A 25361-nucleotide genomic window follows, 5' to 3' on the forward strand; every position below is an offset into this window, starting at 1 on the left:
AACGTATTTTGGTGGCCGAAGGCCAACCGTCTCATGTACGAAACGATAGAAATACAGGTTTCCGAGTTTTACAAATGAACGGCCATTTTGATGTAACGAGGATCGCCATTTTGTTTTCTAACAATTGCTCATTGCTTTTTGTTCGAATTGCTTCGCAGCATATTTTCTGCTTACACTGCTCGACTGTTAACATTGTTGTCTGAACGTGAAAGTACAAGGCCGCAGGGCCGCAAGGCTAATAAGAGTTTGTTGAAACACAACGTAGGCAGCTCCAGGGAGGAATGCCCGGCTCCCTCCCGACTGTAGCCTTGAAGCAGAGCCGCAGGGCATTTAATCATTTCACAGCTGCCAGCTAGTCTCGTTATATGGTAGAATATGTTCGAATAAAGCAGGCTTGAATTATGCTCTTCTACAGGGCTCGGAAAAAGGGAACCCTTAAGATCGTGTCGGCTCCCAGGACACGAATAGCACCCCATAGATAGCAAGGTCTGGAATGTGACTCTTCCCCCGCATGTAAAGATTTGGTATCGTGGGGTGTCTGCCTTGGTGTGTTCATTTATCCATTCTAGCATGGTTTCTAGGTTGGATAGAATTTCCCCAGTTCGGTCTGACTCAAGCCAGCGTAAGTATAGATGTCGTTGAGCTGTCTTTCGCATTTTGTGATATAATCAGAGCTGTTCATGATGACAAGAGCTCCCCCTTTGTTTGTATGCAGCTCGAACTGTTATATTTTTATCTCCATACAGATTCTTGAGTAAGGTGAATTCTGAGGTTTTGAGGTTATCGAATCTAGGGCGCTTATGACATTTTCTTGAGGTCTTTCAAGGTCTGCTTATGGAAGATTTTGATTGATGGTATTCTAATTGGAGGCATGAAGTTGTTCTTGTTCCTGAACTCCTGGTATGTATTGTCCATTTCCTCTACTGCCGGTGGGCCGGTTGTGGATTCAAGTTCACTGAAAAATACTTTCAACTTGAGTTTGCGAATTAATCGGAAGAGGCCTGTTAGGGAGAATTCTCTGTTTAGGCTGAATTTCCTAACCTAGTGAGTCCCCCAGCAGCTTTGCTGGATTTTTGGGGTTTATTTTTTTCTCCTGCCAAGAGTGAGGCTCTTTTACCCTCATAGTGACCCCCCTGTAGAGACTCCATACCATGGGACTGACTACTGTCTCCCAGGGCATGTAAAGTCACCATTGACTTTACTAGTCTCAAAATCTGAACAGAACCAATACAAACCGTCATATTGTGGACGTACTGGCTGGGGCAATTCGATTTCCCCAGGGTCTGTTAGTCGAGGGGGCACGTCTCCGCCCCCCCCTGATCGAGTTTTGGCTGGTGGCAGTGGATACTACTTTTTATATTCAACCGCGAATATTTTCCTATGGGATTTCCCATTGTTTTAGGCTACTATCTTTATTTAATTATTTACGGTAGCCTCGAACATACCGCCGCTTTATTTAATTAATATTAATTCTCCGGTTGGTATTTTTGCCAAAACTTGATTCTAAAATGGCGTTTGTGTTCTCTTCTGTGACTCCAACCCAAGTGGAGCCCTTTGTTCCACTTTTTGGCAGGCTTCTCCACAGAAGCCCTCCAAAGTGGTGCCGCTATGTCTGGGGTACTTAGGAAGGGTGGAGGGGAATTTAGGCACCCTGGACTGAGTTGTCTAGACAACTCAAGTCGCACTCCGTCCTGATTGGCCCAAGTGGTGAGACGGCCGGCTCACCACTTAGCATGTTTGAGTGACAGCTAGGCTGAGTGAATGGGGGTTTGCTGCATAAAAGCAGGGCTTTGGGGACTGGAACTTCAGAAGTCGCCACACGACCTAAGAATCCGACGAGGGAGAAGCTGAGCCGACCTGCCACGACACCACCACCACCGGTGGAGCCCTGCTGGACTGCCTCACCACTTTTCCCAACGAAAGAGATCTCCCGCCGGAGAGTCTTCTTCCTTTGACTGGTGGGGATAACCAGTTTCACCGTCTTTTCGCTTTCCCGACGTATCTCGTGGCCGCCTTGCCCGTGCCAAACACCCCGGCAACCGGGATACCACGTTTTACCATGACCACGAGACAAAGGTACCACCTTTAACCGGAAAACTCTGCGGCTGGTTTCTTCCCTGGTAGTGCAACGACCTTCATCTTTCCTCCAAGTCGAGATCTTCTGTTCCCCTGGACGACGACGCAACTTGCACCCACTACCAGGAACAACTGCCACCGCTGGAGGATCCTTCCCACTTAAGGTACCGTGTCCCGCCTGGCTTCCCTTGCAACCGACTGTACGGGGTAGATTTAACCCCCGGCTTTCGAACCTGGGTTAGCGTGGGACACCCTGGGTAAGCTTTTCTAAGCCTCTCTAAACTCTTTTCTGAACCCTCTGCAAGACCTTCTAAACCTATTGGGTGATCTTGGGCGCATTTGTGCTCTGCTCTCTCTAAGAGTGGGCCCAGCCTTTGGACTTTGGCTCACAAGTGACTTTTTGCTCTCTGCCTTGCTAAGTGTTCTGGAATCATAGAGTGGTGTACCTCTTCATATTCTGTCTTTTTCCCTCCCCTTTTTCACAAACTTATTAGAGTGCAATCTAGTTAAGCCCTCACCTCTGTATGAAAATAAGTGGTGTTTTACTGTGATTTTCTAATAGGGAAAAAGGGGTGTATATATCATAATAGTAACTGTGTTTAGAATATTTTACAATAAGAGTGCTGGAGTGTTTCAACTGTGTGTTTTTAAATAAATAATTATATACTTTGATACCAAAAGCTCTGGTCAGTGTTTGTTTGTATTGGTGCATCTGAGTGCCTATTGAGTATAATTTGCATACTGCCTAACTCTTCTTGAGGGAAGTCTGACTGCTCAGCCACAGCTACCAGGTAAATCTGGGTGGTACAGACTGCTACCAAGTGGGTTTACTGCCAACACCTGTAGTCTTAAATCTTTTGCAGTGGTCCCTAAGGGAACTGCACAGGTTTCTGCCTAACAAGGCCTATTTTAGTGTAGAAAAAAAGAGGTACTGTGTGTAGGGACAAAGCTTAAACCTTTCTGTAACATTTCTGTTTCTGCTTTACTCAGATTTCTAGAAGACAGATTGATCACTATACTTTCTTCTGTTGTCTTGCTACTCTTCCTTCGAATCTTGTTTCCTTTTCCCCCTCCTGGTGCTCTTGGTCCCGGAATGCGTTGTAAAAAATGATGCGCCTCTGGAAGTTGTTGATCTGAGACTTGTGTCTTCACTTGCCGGTGTGTTATGAGAAACTGGTCCTTTGTCGTTCGTAGTCTGAGTCCGTACTGGAGGAGTTCTTTCCAGCCAGCGCTTTACAAACACGTATGACTAGGGTAATATCCCCCCCCATGGACAGCCTTAAAACTCTTGTGCCACCATTGGCTTTTCAATTTTTAGGTTAATCAACCTCTGAGAGTGCAAAACGCGCCTTCAGGTAGGCTCTGCCTTTCATTAACGTTATAGTGTAATGACACGGCTCAAACACTTCAGGTACTTTATGACTGTGATCCATTTAAAATATTTTGCAGATAATGGTGCGAATACTGGCCTCACGACCGTTCTATCACGTAACAATTGTTGCGTTCACACAAGTACATGTCCATTTCAACAACGTTGCCCAATACATATAAACTAACCTCCTTATCTTGATGATCTTTTTACATATTTTGTTCTGTTGATTGACTTGAATCGGACATGGTATGTAAATAATTAATTCCCTAATCTTGATGGACGTATACATTAATATTACCTAATGGCATGCACACAATGCTTTGGATTCTTTTTTTTGCCTTATTGTTTTTTCAGTTTTTATTCATGTATATATTATTATTGAAGGCCTATTTGCACAGTGTCCCAGTTCTGATGACGGACTCGATCTGAAATGCATTGGTAAACCACAATAGCGGCACTGATTATCCAGATGCACTTTTGCCTTTCAAGCAATTAAAAACTGAACATATGTTAAAAAAAAAGTTGCCATTCTTTGGTATGGGAAATACAAGCATGAATAAACAGTACAATTACCAGGAGGCGCTGGAGGCCCGTCCTAGATGGCGACGTTCCTGTGAGCTCCCAACACTCACCCAAATAAATCCTGTATAATTGCAGCATCCCTGACGAGTATCACTTATAACCTGCAGGTGTACCAGCTGAACCCTCCAAGAACAACCAGATGGCAGAAAGAACGGCAAAAATCGGAGCTTTCCCCTTCGAAAACGCTCCGTGGAAACGTGTCGCGCCGGCGAGGCCCACACCACGCAGAGCATCAACACGCAGGAGAGGACGACGGTGGTGCGCACACGTCCAGGTGCGCTACACCGTGTGGGGTTGAGGCAGATCAGCGGCGAAATCACCCCTGCGTCCAGCTGGGGGAGACGGAGAGGTCCGCCCCCCACGGAGTGAATCGAAGCCTTCAAAACTGCACCGTGGGAACGGGCCGCGCTGACAAGGCCACACCACGCAGCGCAACACCACGCAGGAGAAGACGGCGGTGGCAAGGCGAAACGGGAGAAACAGCAGACCGAGAACAGGAGGAGCCTGAGAACGGGAACCGCTGCAGCGGTACATCGAACAAGAGCCCCCACAACCCGCAGCCGACTTCGACAGCAGCCAGAGCCGCTCACCCCTCCCCCTGCTGGTTCGCACAAGTCCAGGTGCGCTACACCGAGCGGGGTCGAGGCAGAGCAGCGGCGAAACCACCCCTGCGTCCAGCTGGGGGAGACAGAGCAGTCCGCCCCCCCACAGGGTGACTAGAAGCCGGAGGCTACCTCATTCCCCGACGAAGAGGTGAGTAGCGGTGGGAGAGGCGGAAGTGGTGAAGGCACAAGCCGACACACAGCAAGGACAGCAGTTTCAATATCACCATCTAGTTGCAGCCACGTAAAAAACGCCCAATAAAAAGGCCACAAGCAAGGGGTACCTCCACGAGTCGGCCAGTAGCACACCCCCAGCGGATATCTTTAGAGAGATACAGGGCCCACTCTCCCCAGCGACGAGTACGCCCTGCCCCCCGGACATATAAGAGGCACCCCGCCCTCCCGAAAACCACACCACATGTGCCAGTGCTGAATCCCATACTTCGCACGCCACAAACCTCCCGTGAATAACGTCTCTCCCTGGTGCCAAGCCCCATGAAGAAGGGGAACAAAGGCTCACACGTTGAGCGCAAGACCCTCACCGGCCCTCCTGGGCTAAGCCAACGCAACACAGCAACGAGTAAGGACGAGTGATCAACACTCTGCTTTACCCCTGTCACATAGAAAGCAACAGCCCAGCAGCTCATCCACACGAAAGGGCAATTCATCCTATCTGAGCTCAGCAAAGCCCCCAAACCAGAGACCCCAACCCCTCTCATACACAGTGCGGTCTCTAATAACACTTGAGAAGCATTCTCTAACTAGGCCGCAATGCGCAAAACCGACAAATCCCAAAGGAAGCTTATCTTCGATGCAGGCCCAGCAGCCAAGACTCCCAGAGCAGAGAACCACCCAGAATCCCCGTCAAACCTTCAAGAAGGTGAGAATCCACAACCTGACATCCGAGAAATATTAATGGACTTAAAAGCCGGAATAGGCGGTCTAGACTGCAAAATGGACACACTATCTTCTAAAGTGGACCTCCTTCAACATCGCCTCGATGGACTAGACAACGTTGAGTCTCGGATCTCGCCGACAGAACGTCCTCACTCACCACGAGAGTCTCCACTCTGGAAGGTCAAATGAAGGCAGTCCTAGCTAAAAATGAAGACCTAGAAGGACGTTCCAGACGAAATAACATAAGGGTGATCGGAATTAGATAACAGCAGTTACAGACCAAAATGGAGGAACAAATCGAAAAATTGTGCCTAGAACGGTTTGGGCCTAACAAACTATCCCAGCTGTTTGTAGTGGAGAGAGCTCACAGAATCCCGTCCACCAGATCCATCCCAGGCGCACCTCCGAGGCCAATCATAGCCAAATTGCTAAACTTTAAGGACAGAGATAAGATCTTGAGAATGGCAAGGGAGAAAGACAAACTCCAGTTCAATGGCGACGAAATTTAATTCTATCCGGACTTCTCCCCGTCAGTACAAGCCCAGCGAAAGTCCTTCACCTACGGTAAGCACAGACTCTGGGACAACCAGATCCCCTACTCTATGCTCTTCCCAGCGAAACTCTGCATCCAACATGATGGAAGTACACACTTCTTCACTACACCCAACGAGGCCACATTGTTCCTAGATAGACGGACCAACCAACCAATCAAAACGCCGGACCATCGAGGAGGGAGGGAGGAAGCAGAATTCCTACCTGAAGAATAACTGGCACACTGCAATTTGCCGTCAGGGCAATATTGGCATGGGGAATGGGATCCGACACTTGGAGGGACACCAGCGCCCCATGCACAGCATGTTTCTAGGTCAAGTTGGGGGGGGTTCCTGACGGACAAGTTGGGGGTTCTCTGCGTTATGGGAAAAGTTCTAATGTCAGTTTGGACGCGTGCCACCAGTCACCGCCCAGCCCCCACTCCGCCGCCCCGAAAAGCCCCTCATTCTTATAAATTCTCAGAGATAGTATCGGAACCCCCAGACTACCTCCGCCTCCGCGATCCCGTCTAGCCAAAGACCCAGTGAACAGATGCCCATCTTCGGAACCAAATCCACCTATAATCCCTCCATCTGATACAAACGATACCAAAGCGAATAGACAAGACACCTCGCTCCGTTCAAAGTTGCAACCTGGAACATAAGGGGAGGTAACATCCCGTCTAAAACCAGAAAAACCCTCCAGTACTTAGAGACATGAGATGGATGTAGCCATGATCCAAGAAACGCATCTACTTCCAGGGAAGGACCGTCTCTGGGCCAGGAGCTGGGGCTGTCATCGGTATTTCTCCTCATACTCATACACCAGAGGTGTCGCAATCTTAATAAGCAGTAAAATCAACTTCCGCCTTCTCCACACAGAGAAGCACTCCGAAGGTAGATTGGTCCTGGTGTGTGGTATTGTGGCAGTACAAAAAATAACCCTGGTCAACTCCTACGGCCCCAACACTGACTGCGTCAACAATTTCGGCTGGGTAGTGACCCACCTCTCCACTCAAGATCCGACATCAATAATCTGGGGAGGCGATATGAACACAGTACTCGACCCATTGAAAGACAGAACGCGGACTACGCTACAATCCGTATCCAAGGCCAGTCTGCAAATACGAGAAATATCTAAAGCATTCGACTTAAAAGACGCTTGGAGAGCTAGTAATGGAGACCAACAAGGCTACACTGATTAAATCATAGTGGATTGATACTTTGTCCTGTCCGCTAATCACCCGGTCTATTTAGTTATTATAATTTGCCAATTATACATCATCCAGCTGTGGTAGTCTCACAACCTGAGAATCCTCCACAAAAGATTCATCCTACAGTGACAATAGTTAATAAATTGTTGCGAGACAGTCACTGCGCTTGAAACTAATATTTCTCTTCCATAATACTCTATTCAGTAGCAAGTCATATTATTCAATTCGAAGCAATAAAGTCCACAAAATGAAATCCAGCTGTTTTCTTTATCTTATATTCCACTCAATGTTCCAATCTATTGGATGGCGTGATGATGCCAGTCTAGGGATTGACCCTTTTACAACAGGGCACAGGGATTTAAACCAAAATTTTGATTGCAATAGAAGAAGTGTTTAATCAGGATTGGAACATTGAGTGGAATATAAGATATTGAAGTTCAAACACAGGACATGGCCTTGAGGACGACCGCACTGGTCGAAACACGTGTCGGCTATATCATTGTTGTACTGCACGGCAACAATATAAAGAAAACATCACCTTGATTTCATTTTGTGGACTTTATTGCTTCGAATTGAATAATATGATGACTTGTTACTGAATAGAGTATAATGGAAGAGGAATATTAATTTCAAGCGCAGTGACTGTCTCAACAATTTATTATCTATCAACAAGGCTACACCTTCCACTCGGCAGTACACAACTCGAGCTCCAGGATTGATTACATATTCTCCTCAGCAAACGGTCGACTAACAAGTGGCCCATGCCACATCCTACCAAGAACCCTCTCCGACCACTCGCCTGTGATCCTTACCATCAACCCGTCCAGCCCCAGTCACCGGTTACAGCGCTGGCGTTTTAAAACTGGCTCAATGCGAGACGAGGTATTTGCTTCCGAACTTAGGGAAGAGATCCCATCTTTCCTCAAGACCAACATAGACTCTGGCCCCCCAGCAAGTCCGATCTGGGAGACACTAAAATGCTACACCAGGGGAGTCTGCCTCGCCATGGAGAACGGCATCCTCAAGCTCATCAGGCGAGCACTAGCAGCCAGCGAAGAGAAGCTCAAACTCCTCAAACTCAAAACCGGCATGAATGATCCTGACTCAAATGCTGCCCTTAAGGAAGAACTACAAAAGTTCAACGACATAGCAGACTGTGAAAATTTCTGAACCGCAACAGTCAGGTCCGACAATACGGAGAAGGCCAAAAACCCGGCACCCTACTAGCAAGACTGATAAAAGCTGATAATAAACTGCCACCAATAGACGGGATACGCACCAAGCAAGGCGAGATATCCCACACTGATGCGGGAATCGCAGAGGAATTCAGACTCTTCTACCAGGAGTTATACAGCTCCAAACACAAGGCGAACTCAAAAGTCGCACTGGAGTGCCTCGAAAACACAGAACTATACTGGGTTGAGAGTCAGCTGCGAGAGCCACTCAACGAACTCGTCTCCCCGGAACAGATCATCGAAGCAATAAAATCCCTTCCGAACTCCAAAGCCCCCGGGCCGTACGGCCTGACAGGTGAATTATATAAATCATTCGCTCACACCCTGGCCCCCCTCCTGGCTGCAGTTTACGAAGAAGCACTAGAAAAAGGAGTCCTTCCCCAGACGACCTGCGAAGCCAACATAATTCTCCTACACAAACAAGGTAAACCTCCAGAGGAGTGCGCGTTTTACCGCCCCATTTCTCTCCTTGATCTCGACAAAAAAATCCTTGCAAAGGTACTCACAAACAGACTGATGCCGCTAATGCCAGCGCTGGTGCTAGCAGACCAGGCAGGATTTATTCCCGGCCGCAATACGACCTTTGGCATCAGAAGACTTTTTGGCATCATTGAAGCACTCGACCCATCCCAGCAAGCAATCGCAGTGCTGCTCGACGCTGAGAAAGCATTCGATTCAGTGGAATGGCCATTCCTATTCACGGTGCTCACCAGAATGGGGCTGGGAGCTCGATTCATAAAATTAGTTTCCCTTCTGTACACCAAACCACAAGCCAGCATTATCGTAGGGGCGGCAAAGTCATCCCCCATAGAATTACAGCGAGGCACAAGACAAGGCCAGAAATGTCATCGGGCCTAGTACAGTAGTCGCCTGTCTGTTTCCATTTCCTTCCCACTCTACCCCTCCCTTCCTTATCTATGTCTTGGCCTGACGACATTTCAGATAGTGCAAGAGCTGAGTACGATAGTTAATTTCACATCCTTACTGTTCATGGCCTGTAAGAATGTGGTTGTATTTTCCCTTGATCCCTCCCTTGCCTTGAAGCATTTTGAAACACATTGTGTATAGGCGTTATATAAATAAACTATGATATCATATCAAGGCTGCCCGCTATCTGCGTTGATATTTGCCCTGGTAATGGAACCACTGGCCTCCAACCTCCGTGAGCAGCGTCAACTCAGAGGACTCACCATAGTCCCACATAAGCTAATCATATACTTATATGCGGACGATGTAGCATTATTCATCCGAGACCCCGAGGAAAACCTAAACCCTGTCATGAGAGAAGTCATTAAATTTGGAACAGCCTCCGGGTTAAAGATCAATCGGACGAAATCCATTATTTTCCCGCTGACACCTGCGACCAAGCCATTCACCGACGACTTCCAATTCACATGGAAAACATCCCAAGTTCGGTACTTAGGGATACAAATGTCACTAAGCTACCAAGATGTGTTCCGAGACAACTACGAAGAAGTCGTCAAAACCCTGCAAGATAAAGTGTCACGCTGAAAAACCCTGCCACTAACCCTATGGGGAAGGACCTCTTGGGTCGAAAGGGTGATCCTCCCGAAACTCCTGGTCCTGTTTACCAACATCCCCATACTAGTACAGCAATCCTTTATGAAAAAGCTAAAAAGCATGGTTCTCGAGCTCCTCTGGGCAGGCAAACTGGCCACGGTGGCATACACGACTCTGACTCTCCCAGTATCACACGGGGGGGTGGCCCTCCCAGACCTAGAGAAATACTACTGGGTGGCGCAGGCTCAATTCCTCAGCTATTGGTACTCCACTCTTGCAATCAGACCACACGTACAAATAGAACGGGCCCTGGCAACACCTAACTTCTTAACTGCGGTAATCTTCAGTCAAACCCCGGTCCCCTACACCACCATGAACATGATGCTTTCAACCTACATGATCTGGAGGAAAATCTCCCAAAGATACAAGATACAGACACGATACTCACCTCTTCTCCCCGTCAAGTCCATACCCGGGGTCCCGCTGACATCAGAGTGTCTTTCTCCAGCGGGTTGAAAAACTCCACATAAACACCCTAGGTGACCTTTTCATAACTCCACAACAGGCTAAGCTAAAAGGCGGCAACACCGCCCTCGACATATTCCTTTACTGCAGAACTCAATATACCCTACAGGCACTCCTACCCGACTTCCCGCAACAACCCCCGATCTGGCAACTCCTCCACCGTTATACAAGCACAAGGTGAGGGCAGATTGGTCTTGCAAATCTACAGAGCAATTATCGCCGACGCAACCCCTACCAACACCTGTATAAAGACCAGATGGCGAAAAAGCCCTACACATAACCATCCCTGAAAGCGAGTGGTCCTGGATCCTGTGACAAACGCAAAAAATAACCCTTAACTCACGCTTTAAACTGATCCAATTTAACTTTCTCCACAAAACGTACCACACACTGGCAAAAGCAAACAAACACCATCCCGAATCTTCATCAAAATGCGAAAGATGTGGAGCATCTAATGCTGACTTTGTCCATCTCTCATGGGAATGCCCCAAACTGACCCCCTTTTTGGAACCAGTATCTCGAGCCGACAGCAGCAATCGTGGGAGAAGAGATAAAACCCATCCCGACAGCGGCCCTGTTGGGCATGACGAGACTATTATCAGCGTCAATCAGAAAACTAGCCGGACTACTATTAACGCTGGCCCGCAGTAGAATCGCCATGTCCTGGGGTCAAGGCCCCCTCCCCACAATCTCCAACTGGCGCAGGGACATCCTTTACTGCCAAGACATGGAGACGGACTTCATTAAATTGCTGCCTTAACACGCGCGACCACCAGACATCTGGGGCCCAGTGATACTGTTCTTAATGAAAGAAGCAGAAGACCCCCCATCTCCCCATCAAAGAGTTGACAAGCAAAAAAAAGAAAAAAAAGCACATCACGGCGTGAGACTAGGCCTAGTGACTTACTCTCCTGAGTTGTAACGTGGAAACGAACAAAATATACCTGAGGACACAGAACTTTGAGGTGAGGGAGTGCGGGGGGGGGTGGAGGGCAGGATGAGAATGGGCAAGGCGCACAGTTGAATCCACCCTAATGTGGGTGTGTAGTTGTACCATGTTAAAAAAACCAAAAATAAAGTTAAAAAAAAACAGTACAATTACCTGCAGCCCTGTGAGAGAAATATGAGTGCGTACGTCGATCTAGAATTCCGTTGTACTTCTTTCTTAAAATAAAAAGAAAACTTAAACCACAGCTGGTTTCAGGTAGTCTTACCCATTGGTGTAGTTCTGCTCATTCAAAAATAGTTAAACTTAAAAGGGTTGCCCTTGGAACCTTTCACATGGGGCGCCTGCCGTAAGTCAAAGTTCACAAGCTCTCTGGGTCTCTCTGGGTTCCCTTCCCCAAGCTACGATCCTTCCAGTTCCAAACAAAGAGACACAGTTTCTGTTAGGCCTCTCAGGGTTCTCTTCCCTAAGGTTTAGTGTCTCTGGTGGGCCTCTCAGGGTTCCCTTCCCCAAACCTAGGCCCCTTCTTCATGCAAAAGTTCACTTTGTCAATATGCAACGTTTTAACAGTTTTTTTCCATTCCATGGGGTCTTGTCAGAGACTTTCGCTCCTCTGCATGACCAAACTGACTCCTGACCCCCTCCATGCACTCCGTTTCTTCCTTTTGGGCACCTTTCCCTCTTGTGCTTCTTTACAATCAGGCTTTGTTTTTCTTTAACCTTCTTTCACCTTTCTTTATTTCAATGGTGCACACCTGCACCCTTTTCTCTTCTTTAATATACCTCTTGCACCATCTTCTTGACTTTATCGTGCCCCTGGCACACTTTGTTCTTTGGTCGTGTAGCCTTACACCTTCCTTTCTTTGTCTCGTGCCTCTTGCACTTTCCCTTTTTAAGCTGCTGGTCTTTTGTACCCCCTTTTCCTGCTTTTGGGTCGCTCTAACCCTTTTTCGTTACCGTCTCTCACTCTGTTATTCACTTTGTCGGGTTGCTCACAGCCTTCTTTCCTGTTTTGGGTTGCTTGCACCCTTGCTTTGCTTTCTTTTCACTCGTTTTCAATTTTTCACTTATTTTTTATCTGTTGGGTCGCTCGCACCACCTTTTCCTGCTTTGGGTTGCTTGCACCCTAACTTTACTGTCTTCTGTTTCGCGCCCCTTGTGCACTTTTTCCATGCTTTCCTTTTCTTTCCGCTTACCGCTTTACTTTCTGCTTTCAAGCTGCTGCTCCAGCCATCCTCACGCGCCTTGTTTACTCTCATTCGCATAGCGAGACTCGCCCAGACGGCGCTGGTGAGCAGCTCCCTGGGATACAGGGTTTGAGGTTAGGGTTTTACCACCTGCCCCATAGACACCCCTAGGACCGACCTATGGCCTAGGGGAACGAGCACTGGCCTGGACACGACCAATGAGCAGCACCTCACCTTCCTTTAGGTTCACGGAGGCTGAGCTCCTTTGTCTCCCTGCAACCCCTCTGGTACACCGGGCCAGCGTCTCAGCATCCCGTTGTCCTCCCAGCTCGCTGGAACTTCCTGGCAGAATCACAACTTTTATGTGTGGAGTCAGGTGTAAATGGATTGGGTTGACCATGCCCGACTCTCAATGGGACATTCTACTGGTGTTACATTGTAGGCCTCCCTGTGCATCCCTATGTTGTTGATATAGGTAATCCTCATTGCTCCCGATCGCCTCTTTCTCGTCCCAGTATGTGTTGAAAATGGGGAGGGGATATATAAGACAAGATTGGGTTTTATGTCTACCAATGACATTATCATAAGGCGATTGGCAAAAGAGAGAGGGGAATCACCTGGCCCTGTTTCTGCTTGATTTATTTTAATATTTATTACGCTCCACATGCCCATAGGCCTCAGAGTGCACGATGTAATACAAGTGATTCCCTTTGTGCCAGATTACTCCCTACCCCAAACACACTGACCTGAGAGTACTGGTCTTCATAGTACTTCTTATGACCTAATCTAGGGGAAGACAAAGAAGTGTTGGGATTGGAGTTATGTATTTGTCTTATCTTGTCCTCACCCTATGTTCCCTGTCAATCCATTCCTGGAGGATCGAGGAACGAGATGCCAGTTTCGTGGTGAGAGGCCTGTGGAGAAGAGGACGAGGTGCTCACGCAGAGGCACAAGTGTCTCCATTAGGTCCAAGGGAACAGCACCTTGTCGGGCAATGGGGAGAGAGAAAACCCGACTAGTGACGTTAAAGTAAGAAGAAGCTGCGTAGTTGTGGACGTGAAAGAGAGCCTACTGGTGTGGGGCCGGCGAGAGCTGGACTATGAGTGCGCCTCTCCCAGGACAGACCGGGGACGGTAACAGAATTTCCCCAAACGTAGGGAAGGGTTGGGCCAGCTAGTGGGACACGTAGGGTGCCAAACAGAGTAAAGAGAGACTTACCAATATCCCCGGAGACAAACCGGGATAACAAAAGTACTATATAAATCGGAATGAACTTTAAGAAACATCGAACAGTACCTGGCAGCGGAGTACACCAGGTCTTTTCAAATGGCCATTAAGTGAAGTAGGGACAGAGGTACCGCAGAAGCTGCACACCAGAGTCTCGGACTCGTATAAAGTTGGGAAAAGCCTGCAAGAGCAACACACAGGGGTCAGGGACCCACACAAGCATGAAGAAACAGACAGTCACGGTGCCGGGGCCCAAAACCAGTCCGAGATCCTGATATTGTTGCGCTCAAATGGTATCCACGGGGACGCCACCCAGCCCTGGTTGGATGATTTGCACTCTCGAACCCTCTCCCGGTCCCTTGGTAAGGCCTCTGGTTAAAGATGGGTCTGCAATATAGGAGAGCTGGATTCAATACCAGATTCTGTTTTTCCACCTCCCTTGGCCTCAATTTCTTCCTCCCCCTTGGGCCCTCTCCTCACCTTAATATTGTAAAAGGTGGATTCTCTGTCCTGGCAGGGGTGCATAGATGTGGGGGCCGAGCAGCGCGACCAAGTTACTTCACTGGTGCAAGCCCCCCTGTGGTAATCCAGGGCTGCTCCAACTCCGTAGGTTAGCTGCTTTACAGTCTTTATATGCAGTTCTTATGTTCCTCTTAGTTCGAATAATAATGTCTTGCTTCTTTCCTTTTAGGTATGCAAAGTTATTTTGGTGTTGTCATGCAGTTTGAAGATGAGCATGGGCCGGTAGGCGAAAGCGCAGTGTGTGCGATGCTGTCCGTGAGTAATGCGCGATGCGTAGCGCTGTTTCGCCTTTTATGTTGCTAACCTGTGTTTTTTCTCGCTTTGCAGGTTGCGATGTTCCTCGCCGAGCGCCGTAATGTTCCAGCAATGTTACTGATCAGGAGATGACTACCCAGGTAAGAATTGTGTGGCTTTCTTCATTCGGGAGGAAACGTGAGTAAACGCTTTCTAATGCTGTCTTTCTTTCTCCTCTTTCCAGGTTATGGTATTCCAGGATGCATGCGGTGCCGGATGATGAGTTCGTACCTTCAGGTTAGTGGAAATGAAGTCGGCGATGGATTGAAGACAGGATACTGTTCCAGGTAAGTTTTGTAGTATTCTTTCTCTCTCTGCAGGTCCTTGGTTTCAGGTAAGATGGCATCAAAGAACTGGACAAGGTGAGCGTTACGCTGCCCACAGCAGAATAACACAAAGCATGTTCTGCTGTTTGGGTGCAGTTTAAATAGTCTCAGGTAAAGTAGTCCAGGTAAAATAATCCCAGGCCTGCCACACCCAAAGTAGTCCCAGGCCTGCCACACCCAAAAGACTAGACCGCATAGCTGAGTTCCTTGCAACTGAGCTATGTGTGCGCCTCCATGTTAGCTGAACCCACCCCCCCACCCCCCAAGTTAAATAGTCCCATTCTAATGTTGGTCTTCATGATGTTATGAGCCTGGCGCCCACGGCTCAAGGACTGACTCCAAGAGTCTTGGATGAGGTTTTAAGGCCTTTGACCTGGCCCTAACTGGAAGGCTGACTTGCCAGTGAGGGCCAGGGGAAAATGTCATGACAGAGCTAATATAAAGGGGTTTGGGACCCACACAAGAGAAACAAGCAGCAGAAAAAGTTTGGGAGAACCCACAAAATCCCAGAGGGGTGTGGGACCCATGTAAGAGAAAGAGAGGTGCTAGAGGCTAAAACAAGGTGTCAACGGCCTACTACCAAAAGAGACATTTGCTGGAATTATAAGATCTACAGTCGAGTCTCGCAGCGTAGTGAACCAGACTTGATGCTACATTTATAAGTTGGAGAGAACCAGGCAAGAGACACTCCCCCCTGATACTTGCAGACAGCGTTTTGGGAAATCTACACTCAAGTATGGCAGGATAATGAACCAGACTTGACGCTAAATTCGGAAGCTTAAGAGAGCAGGGGAAGGGACTACCCTCTGACATTTGGGAACTGTATTTATACGTTGGGCTGAACAGTTAAAACCAAAAACCTTTAAGTTAAAGGATCATTCCTTATGTTTTTCCTCAAGAACTGAACAATTGTATCCGGAACGAGAGAAGCCTTCTTCTGGAGCAGGAAGATACCCAGTTTTTCCTTGGAGTGGAAGGGACGGAAATAGGTTTGGATACAGGATGGTGGACATTTTACTTTGCTGGACATCCTGACAGAGGCCTTAGTATTTTTGTTTAGGTAGGACAACCCCTCATAGAAATAGGGCAAGATAGGTTTTTGCTTTTCTTTACATTTATTGCCAACAAACATGCCACCACGGTCAGACTCGTATCTATGCACCCTTACAGTAGCCTGTACATGTAGTAAAGGGTATGTTCTCATAATGCCCCTGTTGAACCTTATCTTTTAATTTCAGTAGACCACTTCCAATATGCCACTCTCAAACTCTAAAACAGATGTATGCTCCAGAATGACTATTACTGATGAGTCATATTTTTGATATCTAAATACTTCTTCGAGCATAAATGTTAACCTTCAGTAGAATATAACATTCGAACACTCAAAAGGCTTAATCCTTTTGCAAGACAACTTTATGCCAATACCTTGCAGTATGAAAAGAGCACATAGCTAAGGTGTATGTAGAAGAGCATTATGCAACAATACTTTAAAACTATTTATTTTATAAATGATCTTGCTAGACAAAGAATGTTTTATTTTTCTGCAATTAGCACCTTCTACTGAACTGGAGGATAAGGGAATAATCACTGCCAGTATAAGGGTCATTATCTAGAGCATGTTCTTATTCTTGCTCCCTCATGCTATTGTCTCAAGTCCCTGTAACCATGCCATTAATGCAAATCCTTTAATTTGATGCAAGGGAAATCCACTATTAAAAAAAATTAACAGATAGGCAAGTGGGTAGTTGTTGCTACTCTACCAGAATGTTTCATGCAACGGTTATTGTCAGTTATGTTTTTCAAATCAAAAGAAATGAGGAAATAGTTTGGTTATGTTAATATTAGTTTTTAAGTAAACCTGTTTCTTTTTTTCTTTAGGATCACTGCACAGAGGCTTGCTCACTTAAACAAATGTCTGATGAACTTGAAACTTGGCAACTTTAAATATTCAAATTTGCCATTGAAATTGGGAGAGCTTCAAGGAAACGCTTTCTCTATTGTCCTCAGGTAACATGTATGTAAATGAATACCCTTCTTTTAAGAGGAATCACTGAACCTGTAGCAGATAGCAAGAGACAGACACAGTACAAAGTGGTAAACCTAAGGCAGGAGGAAGTACTTTGATCTTCGTCGTTGTTCCCATATATACCCATTTCCAAATAAAATCCTGAGTTCTATTTTTTTACTGAATTGTTCTTTGCATTTTGGTGTGGTTATTATATACTTTTATTTATTTTTTTACCACCTCTCCATGTATGCCTTTTTTTTGCCCGTTTATTTTTTTTAATGAATTTGATTATCAAAATGTTTGATGGTAAAGTTACTTTTTGCAACTTTCCTTCATTTGATTCAGCGGAGTACCCCAGCGTATCTGCATTTTTTCTGGGTTTGGTCTGATTTACTGAGTTAATCTGCCTATTTTGCCTCAGCCTCCTGCTTTCTCACATTTTGTTTGGGCCGCACTGATGAGTGCTTATCGCAGCCAGTGTAGGGACTAGGTTTTCCTTTGATTTTTACCTTTATTCTTAAAGTGTAGCAGAAGACACATTCAATGGATTGCTGTGCGCACACTTTTTTCTTCCAGTAACATTGCATTTATTTTTGTGATGTGTTCTCAGCCGGCTGGTTGGTAGCAGCAAATAGTAGTTTAAAACCTTATCCTGGTGCATATTTTACTTTTTTGTCATACCATTTATTCAAAATGTCTGTTCCACATGGTTCAATTCAGATATCTTGTTTTAGCCAACACATTAGATATCTTCCTTACTTTGCAGGTCAGAAATTGCCACATAAGGACATGCACCTTTGCAGCAACTCTGCTCTGGACTGATGTCAGTACATTTTGTGACTGTCTGTTCCCAATCCACATTTCAGGCAGTGTGCCTTTTTCTGAGCATAATGTGAGGTGGCAGACTGTTGCTGATTGCACAGCCTCCACCTGTTTAAATGTTGCAGGTCCCTGCCATACGTTGCCTGGGGCAGAACACAGCCTGAAATGTAGATAAAAGAAGAGGTTCTAGAGGCAAACCCATTGGAGGACTGCTGCTGCAACCAGCATTGACCAAGTCGATCGGTACTTTTCGGATATCTGTTTTCAAATCGACTGAGAATATCTGAACCAAGTGTCTTCCTCCTCTGCACTGGTTGGCTCAACCAGTCTGGACCCCTAGTGTGCATCCATCAAGGTTTCAATGTTGGAGTTGTACTGTGTCTGCATTTGGCCAGCATCTGACTCAAAATGGACTGCAGCTTTGCACTGGCCCCTTCCAGACTTGCCGCTGGAAGCATGGATGGTCTCTTCAGAGCTCTGGGGGTGACCTGGCCAACCTGCTGCTGCTCTCCCTCAATGAGGAATGGCCTGCTGGAGCCCAAAGTCTGACTCTGCTACTCGGAAGTGGTATGCCGACTGTTAAAACGGATTTCCAAAATCAGCCCAAGTGGGAAGATTTTGGGAGGCCAGCCTATTATGGAGAACAGGGAAGACACGTTAGCTAAACCCAATTAAGGTGAGGTAGCAGAGCAGTCAAGGCTTGGTCTCAGTAGGGGTGTGAGTGGTCTAGGGCTACCATAAGTCCACACAGAGCAACACCAGTAATTAATTTACACTGTAAGTATGTAAACCTTCAATTATTTATTAGGACTTTAGTTTACTCACTAAGCAGATCAAAATAAAGGGAATATATTGTTACAGAGAACCTTATAAAATCCCTACTGTGACGTGGACTGTATCTATGGTCCCTCTCGTGTAAGGTTTTCTTATTGTTTTTTCCTGCCATCGGGTTAGTCACACTCTACAGAGTTCTCAAATTGATTTCCTCATTATCGAGCACACTTTCATGTAAAGTTTAGTATACCGTCCTACCAATGGCTCTCACGGAGCACGACTACCGCAAAACCAACGTCGCACTGGACGTGTATCGGCTTCGGAGATCGACCTTCGACGACTACAGCAAAAGGCCTCAGCCATCACAGTAGGGACAGTGGCGGGGGAAAGACATTTACACTTGGGGGGAATGCCTCCTTACATTTCCCCCTATAATATTACTCCTCTCCCTGTCCTTCGGCTTCCGACATGGAAAATACCCTGTTTTGAAATGTTGCCCCATGTTCAACAAAAGTTCAGAACTGAACCTACTGTTCCTTATGAGTAGACTGTAGAAATAGAGCTTTATGCCAAGACCAGATGTTGAGGACCCCACCTCCAGTTTGTTGTGCTTTTGATGACAACTTACTGCATAATGACCTACGTAGGAAAGCGGCCCATTATTAACTGAGGAAGACACAGATTTCATAGATGACTTACTCAGCAAGGTAAGCCAGTACATCCCCTTGCTTAAATCTGTAAAAAAAGACTAGACCCCTCCTTGTCAACTCCAGTGTTAACCAAACCAGCTAACCCATGAGTAGAAAAAAAGATTTAAACCAGTGCTTACTGACCCTCTCTTTATCAGGGGTCACTTAAAACGGACCCGCTAGTCGTAACCACTACACGTGAAAGGGCAGGTACCCCTTTAGCTACATCTGAGGAGGTCATGATCAGGAAATTTGAGGGGTCAGAAATGCGAGACGGACAAGTAGATTGTTTTCTCACAAGAAGCCATTTTATTAAAAATTAAAATGTAAGATCAAAGTCTCTTCCCCTAACCTTACAAGGATTTCCCTACCTAACAAACTAAGGCTAAAGGAAAATGACCTAATGCCCAAAAATATCTGTCCCTCACACTAATATACAAACATCAAAACATACAGGGAATGTCTGGCAATGTGAGCTTTACACAGTAACTGATAAATTCAGAAGCACAATGAACAAGGATCTTTGTGATCCACGTTGGATCCCCTTCCCCTGGATCAATAGAGGATGTTTAAACCCAAAGTTCAATGTAATTACCCAAGTAAAATGCACAGTTTGAAAATGTCCATTGTCTTGGTTAAGTATATTCATTCAGTTCCAACAAATGTTTATCTTGAAAACAATTATCACAGTTTACACGATCTTTGCTTGATGAACCAAAAATGGTTTTGTGTTCAGGTAGAAGCCAATTGTAAATATTCTCCACTTTAAAGTGAAATCACTTTATCATTCCACATTTCTTCTTCATGTGCAATGTTGTTTTATCAGGATGGTTTGCATAACAGTTCACCAAATCCACATTGGTGAAATTGTCACTTCTTGTCCACCATAACCTTCTACCACTTTATCGTAATTTAAAACCTTTTTTTCCTGGTTTACTCGCCAACTGGTATAAAAACTCCTACCACTACTATTTGTACTTTGTAGTGAGAGTTGTTAGACTTTCCACATTTAAATCCTCAATGGGGAAAGAAAATCCACAACTACTTCTTGATTCAAACTCTTGACTTTAAGCACAATTGGGTCACAACTTCTACCGGTATACAATACAAAAGGACAATGCTTCACATATGTATCAGTTTACCTTAGCTAATGCAGGTTATACTCCTCTTCCCCCTTGATCCTTTCTACAAGGAGGGCCTTTTTTCTGCAGTTTTTGATAATCATGTTATCAAACCTCTGACTGTTGGCAATTTAGGTTGCCCTTTTGGCTTTGGTAATACTGGTTATAGTATTCTCTCAATCACCATCTCCTTCGCCATCTCCCTCTTGGAAGATTACATTTACTTTGCTTAGTCAATACCTCCTCTTGGCTTTGGCAATGCGGGTTACAATATTCTCCTGCTTGCTTTAATGTAATGGTTCGCATTCAAAGTGTTCACTTATATCCAGCACTCTATTTTGGAGCGCCCAGGGGTTACCTCTAATAGGCCAACTCAACGGTTTGTCCTGGCGGCTCTGGTGGACTTGATGCTTTTGCTTCTTTAAACGTCGGGCCCTCGCTGATGTTTAACAGCTCTGCCTTGCCTTCGTCTGCTCACGATGGCTGTCACTGGAGCACACACTGCTCCAAACACGCATCAGTGACAATAGTTCACTGAAACACGATGCACGGCACGGAGATCCTCTCTCCTCTGGGATAGCCACTTACCACTGCGCATCCTCTGCGTCTATCTGGGGTACTGACCTTCACAACTTGCAGTGCACGGCTTCCCACTGCTGGCAACGTATTTGTTCCTGCTTCTGCTTTTTCCTGCTGCTGCTCACGCAGTTCCTCCTTAACCTGCACCGAAAGGTCCTTTAAATGCCTAAAGATCCCGCTATGGTCTGGGTGGTTACAAGAATTAGACCGCTCCCTACAGTTTAGTAACTCTGCACCTCTCTTCCTCATCTTGGTACTAAGAGCAGTAGAACATCTGCAGATTCTACACGATGAAATACAGATACTGCTACAAAATGGAGCCATAGAACCCGTTCCACCATCAGAGGTAAACCGGGGTATTTATTCTGTGTATTTCCTTGTTCCAAAGAAAGACAAAACAGAACTCCCAGTGCTGGACGTAAGGCCAGCAAATGCATGTAAAGCCAAAAGAATCATGATGACAGCGCTTCAAGAAGTCATCCCATTTCTCAATAAAGGAGACTTTATGGCAACACCTAATAGTAGGTCAAGCGCATTTTCAAAAGTGCTCTGTAAGGGAAGCATGGTATCAAAAGCAAGACAGACACAAAAGATATGTTTGGAAGACCTTTATTTTTCTCGGAAAAAGGGTTGGAAGAATGCCCATCTTGGCTTACATCTAAGATGAGAGCATGCTCGACCATCAAATAATAAATAACAGTCCCAGTGTAGTCTGTCAAAACAAGATGGCCTATACTAATAAAACTTGATGCCAGTGCCTACTTTAATGTAACAAAATGTGTGTGGGGAAAAATGTGTATACAAAAAGAATATTGTGTAAAACTATCAAAAATCAATGTGGCTGAGTCAGCTCTCCTCCCCACGTTGAACAGCACGGGAAAGGTGGCGCCATAGATAGGATGACAGACTCTGGCTCAGGTTCTTCAAAATTAAAGGCAGTTCAAAACGTGGATCGAGGCCCGCCTGGCCTTCCACGCTAAAGTCTTTCTTTCCAGCTTCAGTATATAGTTTAACAAAAGGTTCACACCGGTCCCCCTCAGTCGGGCACGGACCTCTTCAAAGCACAAAACTTCAAGTTGGTTATCTGTCGGGCTCAGACCTCAAACGGAATTCACCTAGGTCCTCCTCTGTCAGCTCAGACCTCTTCAAACAAATATCAACAAGACTTGCAAGGGGCCTCCCTTCCCCTATCTTATTACACTTCGGGTCTCCCTCAGTCGGGCTCAGACCGCTTTCGGATGTCGAAGATTTGATGGTGTGGCTTTCTTTACAGACCTCTGCAGGACCACTTCAACTACTTCAATCTTTAACACACACCTGTCTCTCAGGTAACTTGCCAACTGACCGGCTATGTGCGTTTCCTTCATGGGTTTCTCAAGGGGTCTCCCTCAATCAGGCTTGGACCCTCTCCAAAGGTCACAGATGGGTCTCCCTCAGTCGGGCTCTGACCCATCTCAAAGTTCATAAAAGAAATGTCTTTGGGCTTCCAGTCCCAGAATCCTTCCTTCGAATGGATTGTGTCCTCCAACATATTCCATATCTTTGACATGTAATGTCCACAGCTGTGCTGCTTGGGAAATTTTTTCGGCAGAGGGAGTCCTGCGTCAATGGCGTTGGGTCGATGTCCTTCGAAGGTCTCCGTCGAGGGTGACATCACCGGATGTTATAAATAGGACACATGGCGCCCGTAGCCTCAGTTCCGTTTTTTCTGCAAACTTATTTGCTTCGAGAACTCTTGTGATCTTTGTGTGATCTTCTTCAAAGAAAATGTCTTCATCTTCTACCCCTCCAACTCTGCGGTCTGGGTTTAAGACATGCCGGGACTATAAGTCCAAAATGTCGATTACGGACCCGCACCGCATCTGCTTGTGGTGTCTGGGCGAAAGTCATGATACTGACTGATCGAAGTGCCAGTCGTTGTTTGCCAAGGCCTTGCAGGAGCGTAAGGGGAAGTTACAGTTTGTCTATCGAGTACGGCTGTCAGAGATTTGCCTTCGATCCAGCCCTTGGAGCCTTCGGAGCCGTTGTCAACGCCAAAGCCATCAGCGCTCTCAACGCCTTCCAGGCCATTTGGATGGAGTTTGCCGATGGAGGCCCCAGGTAATGTGGATCCTCCGAGACAGGCTTTATCCAAGACTGTGAGGCCTGTTGTGGACTCCAGGGCCGCCCTTGTCCCTAGGAAGGAGTTCTTTCATTCTCTGCATGATATTTATGAGGATAAGGAGAGGTCAGATATGGAGCTTGAGCCTGTGGAAACTCATGAGGCTCCTGAAATGGTCTTTTCTGAAGACAGTCAGTTGGAGGAGTTACATCAGTTGTTACATCATGCCAGTGGCCTTGACACATCTCCTGAGGTGGAGTTGGGTAGGCCAGAGCCTGGGGCTCATGCTGAATCCTCCCATAGGAGGTTGATGTTTAGAGTTGGAGTATCTCGGATGGTCCGGTCCTCCGGTTGCATTCGATCAAGATGACCTGACTGATATTTTGGATCAGTGTCCGTCCACTGATCCAGTGTTGCCTTTTCATTTGGCATTGCAAAAAATGGTGGCGGTTGCTTGGCAGACCCCAGAGGCTCTTCTGGCGGTCAACAAGTTAACTAAGAAATACCGCTCATCCGGTAGCAACCCCAGCTACCTAGCCACTCACCCCACTCCTGAGAGTTTGGTGATTCAGGCGGATACGGCAACCTCGAGGCAGTCGGCGCACCCTACCATCCCTCCTGATAGGGACGACAAGCGCTTCGATGGTTGGGCACGCAAGGTATTTCCTGCTGGGAGTATGGCGCTGAAGTCAGCCAACTCCGCTTGTGCATTGGCAAGGTTTTCACACACTTGCTAGAATTGTCTCTATAGCAACTGAGCATATCCCCGAGGGGGAAGAAAGGGATGGGTTCCTTACTCTTGTGCAGGATGGCAAGGATGCCATGTGTGAATCCCTTCAGTCTGGGTTAGACACGGCTGATAGTGTTAGTCGGTCCATGGCTGCGAGCACCGTGATACGCTGGTTTGCGTGATCGCGGAAGTCGGCTTTTGCTCCGGATGTGCAGGCCCGTCTTCTGAACATGCCCTTTGATGGCTCTCATTTGTTTGGCAGCAAGGCTGGCGGCTGACGAGAGCCTAGAGCGTTTGCAGACGTCAAAAGCTACTGCTAAATCTTAGGGCGCAGCTGTGTGTCAACCTCTGCCTTTTCGTCCTAGGGGACAATAGTGGTGGGGGGTTTCCTTTCGTTACTACTCCTCTTTTGGTAGAACGAGAGGAGCCGCTAATCAAAGGGGCCACCGTAAAGGCACCCGTGGTGGACGGGGAAACAGAGGTGCCAAGGTTGCGGATGCAGCTGCCTCTTTGCCTTCAAGCGCTGCCACAGCCTCTCCAAAACAGCTAGAAGGCCATGTTCCATTGTTCGCCGGTTGGGGGCAGACTGTCTCAGCATCTCGAGCTATTACTTCGGATGTGTGGGTTCTGGATACAATAGCCCAAGGCTACTGCCTTCCCTTCCTAAAGCAGCCTCACGACAATCCTCTCTTTGAATCTTACAGATCCGCTCCTTGTGCAGGAAATATTGACCCTGCTGGAGAAAGGCACTATAGAACTAGTGATGTGGCGGAGAGGAACAAGGGATGGTATTCCCCTTATTTTCTGATCCCAAAGAAAAACTGGGGACTGAGGCCCATCTTGGACGTGCGTTGGTTGAACAAGTTCCTCAGGAAGGACAAGTTCAAAATGGTGACTCTTTCTCAGGTCCTTCAGGCCCTTCGACTTCAGGATTGGTTGGTGTCTCTGGACCTACAGGATGCTTATTGTCATGTCTCGATTCATCCAAAGCACAGAAAATACCTGAGGTTTGTGGTTGGCAACTCATACTTTAAGTTTCAAGTCCTGCATTCGGATTGACCTCCGCCCAAGCGTCTTCACCAAGCTAATGGTGGTGGTGGCAGCGTATCTCAGGCAAGGGGTGGGGGCGGGGGGGTTCATGTCTACCCCTACCTAGATGACTGGTTGATCCGAGCGCATTCTCCCGAACAAGCTTTGGATCATCTCGGCCTCACCTGTCACTCCCTTCACAAGCTGGGCTTCTCGCTCAATTTCAAGAAGTCACATATGACACCTTCCCAACAGCTCCAGTACATCAGGGCTGTGTTGGACACGTCCTTGGGAAAGTGCTTGCCTCCCAAGGTGAGGGCTCGTCACATTGTACAGATGGTCAACAAATTTCAACGTGTCCAGAGTCTTCTACCTTTCAAATTCTTAAGGTTGCTTGGCCTCATGGCATCCTGCATTTTTCTGGTGCCAGTGGCCAGACTTAGGATGAGCTA

At 46.8% G+C, this 25361-nt stretch overlaps 1 protein-coding gene across 2 annotated transcripts in view; it reads left to right on the forward strand.

The window, feature by feature from the left end:
• Positions 1–25361, forward strand: part of PUS7 (pseudouridine synthase 7) — a 1198018-nt gene that overhangs the window by 362094 nt on the left and 810563 nt on the right. For both annotated transcript variants that reach the window (XM_069629126.1, XM_069629125.1), the window contains one exon: positions 16935–17063. In XM_069629126.1, coding sequence (XP_069485227.1) covers positions 16935–17063 — 129 coding nt within the window. The remainder of the gene's footprint in view (positions 1–16934; positions 17064–25361) is intronic.

This window comes from Ambystoma mexicanum, chromosome 12 (assembly GCF_040938575.1).
Source record: "Ambystoma mexicanum isolate Mex_15411 chromosome 12, UKY_AmexF1_1, whole genome shotgun sequence".
NCBI classification, from domain to species: Eukaryota; Metazoa; Chordata; class Amphibia; order Caudata; family Ambystomatidae; genus Ambystoma; species Ambystoma mexicanum.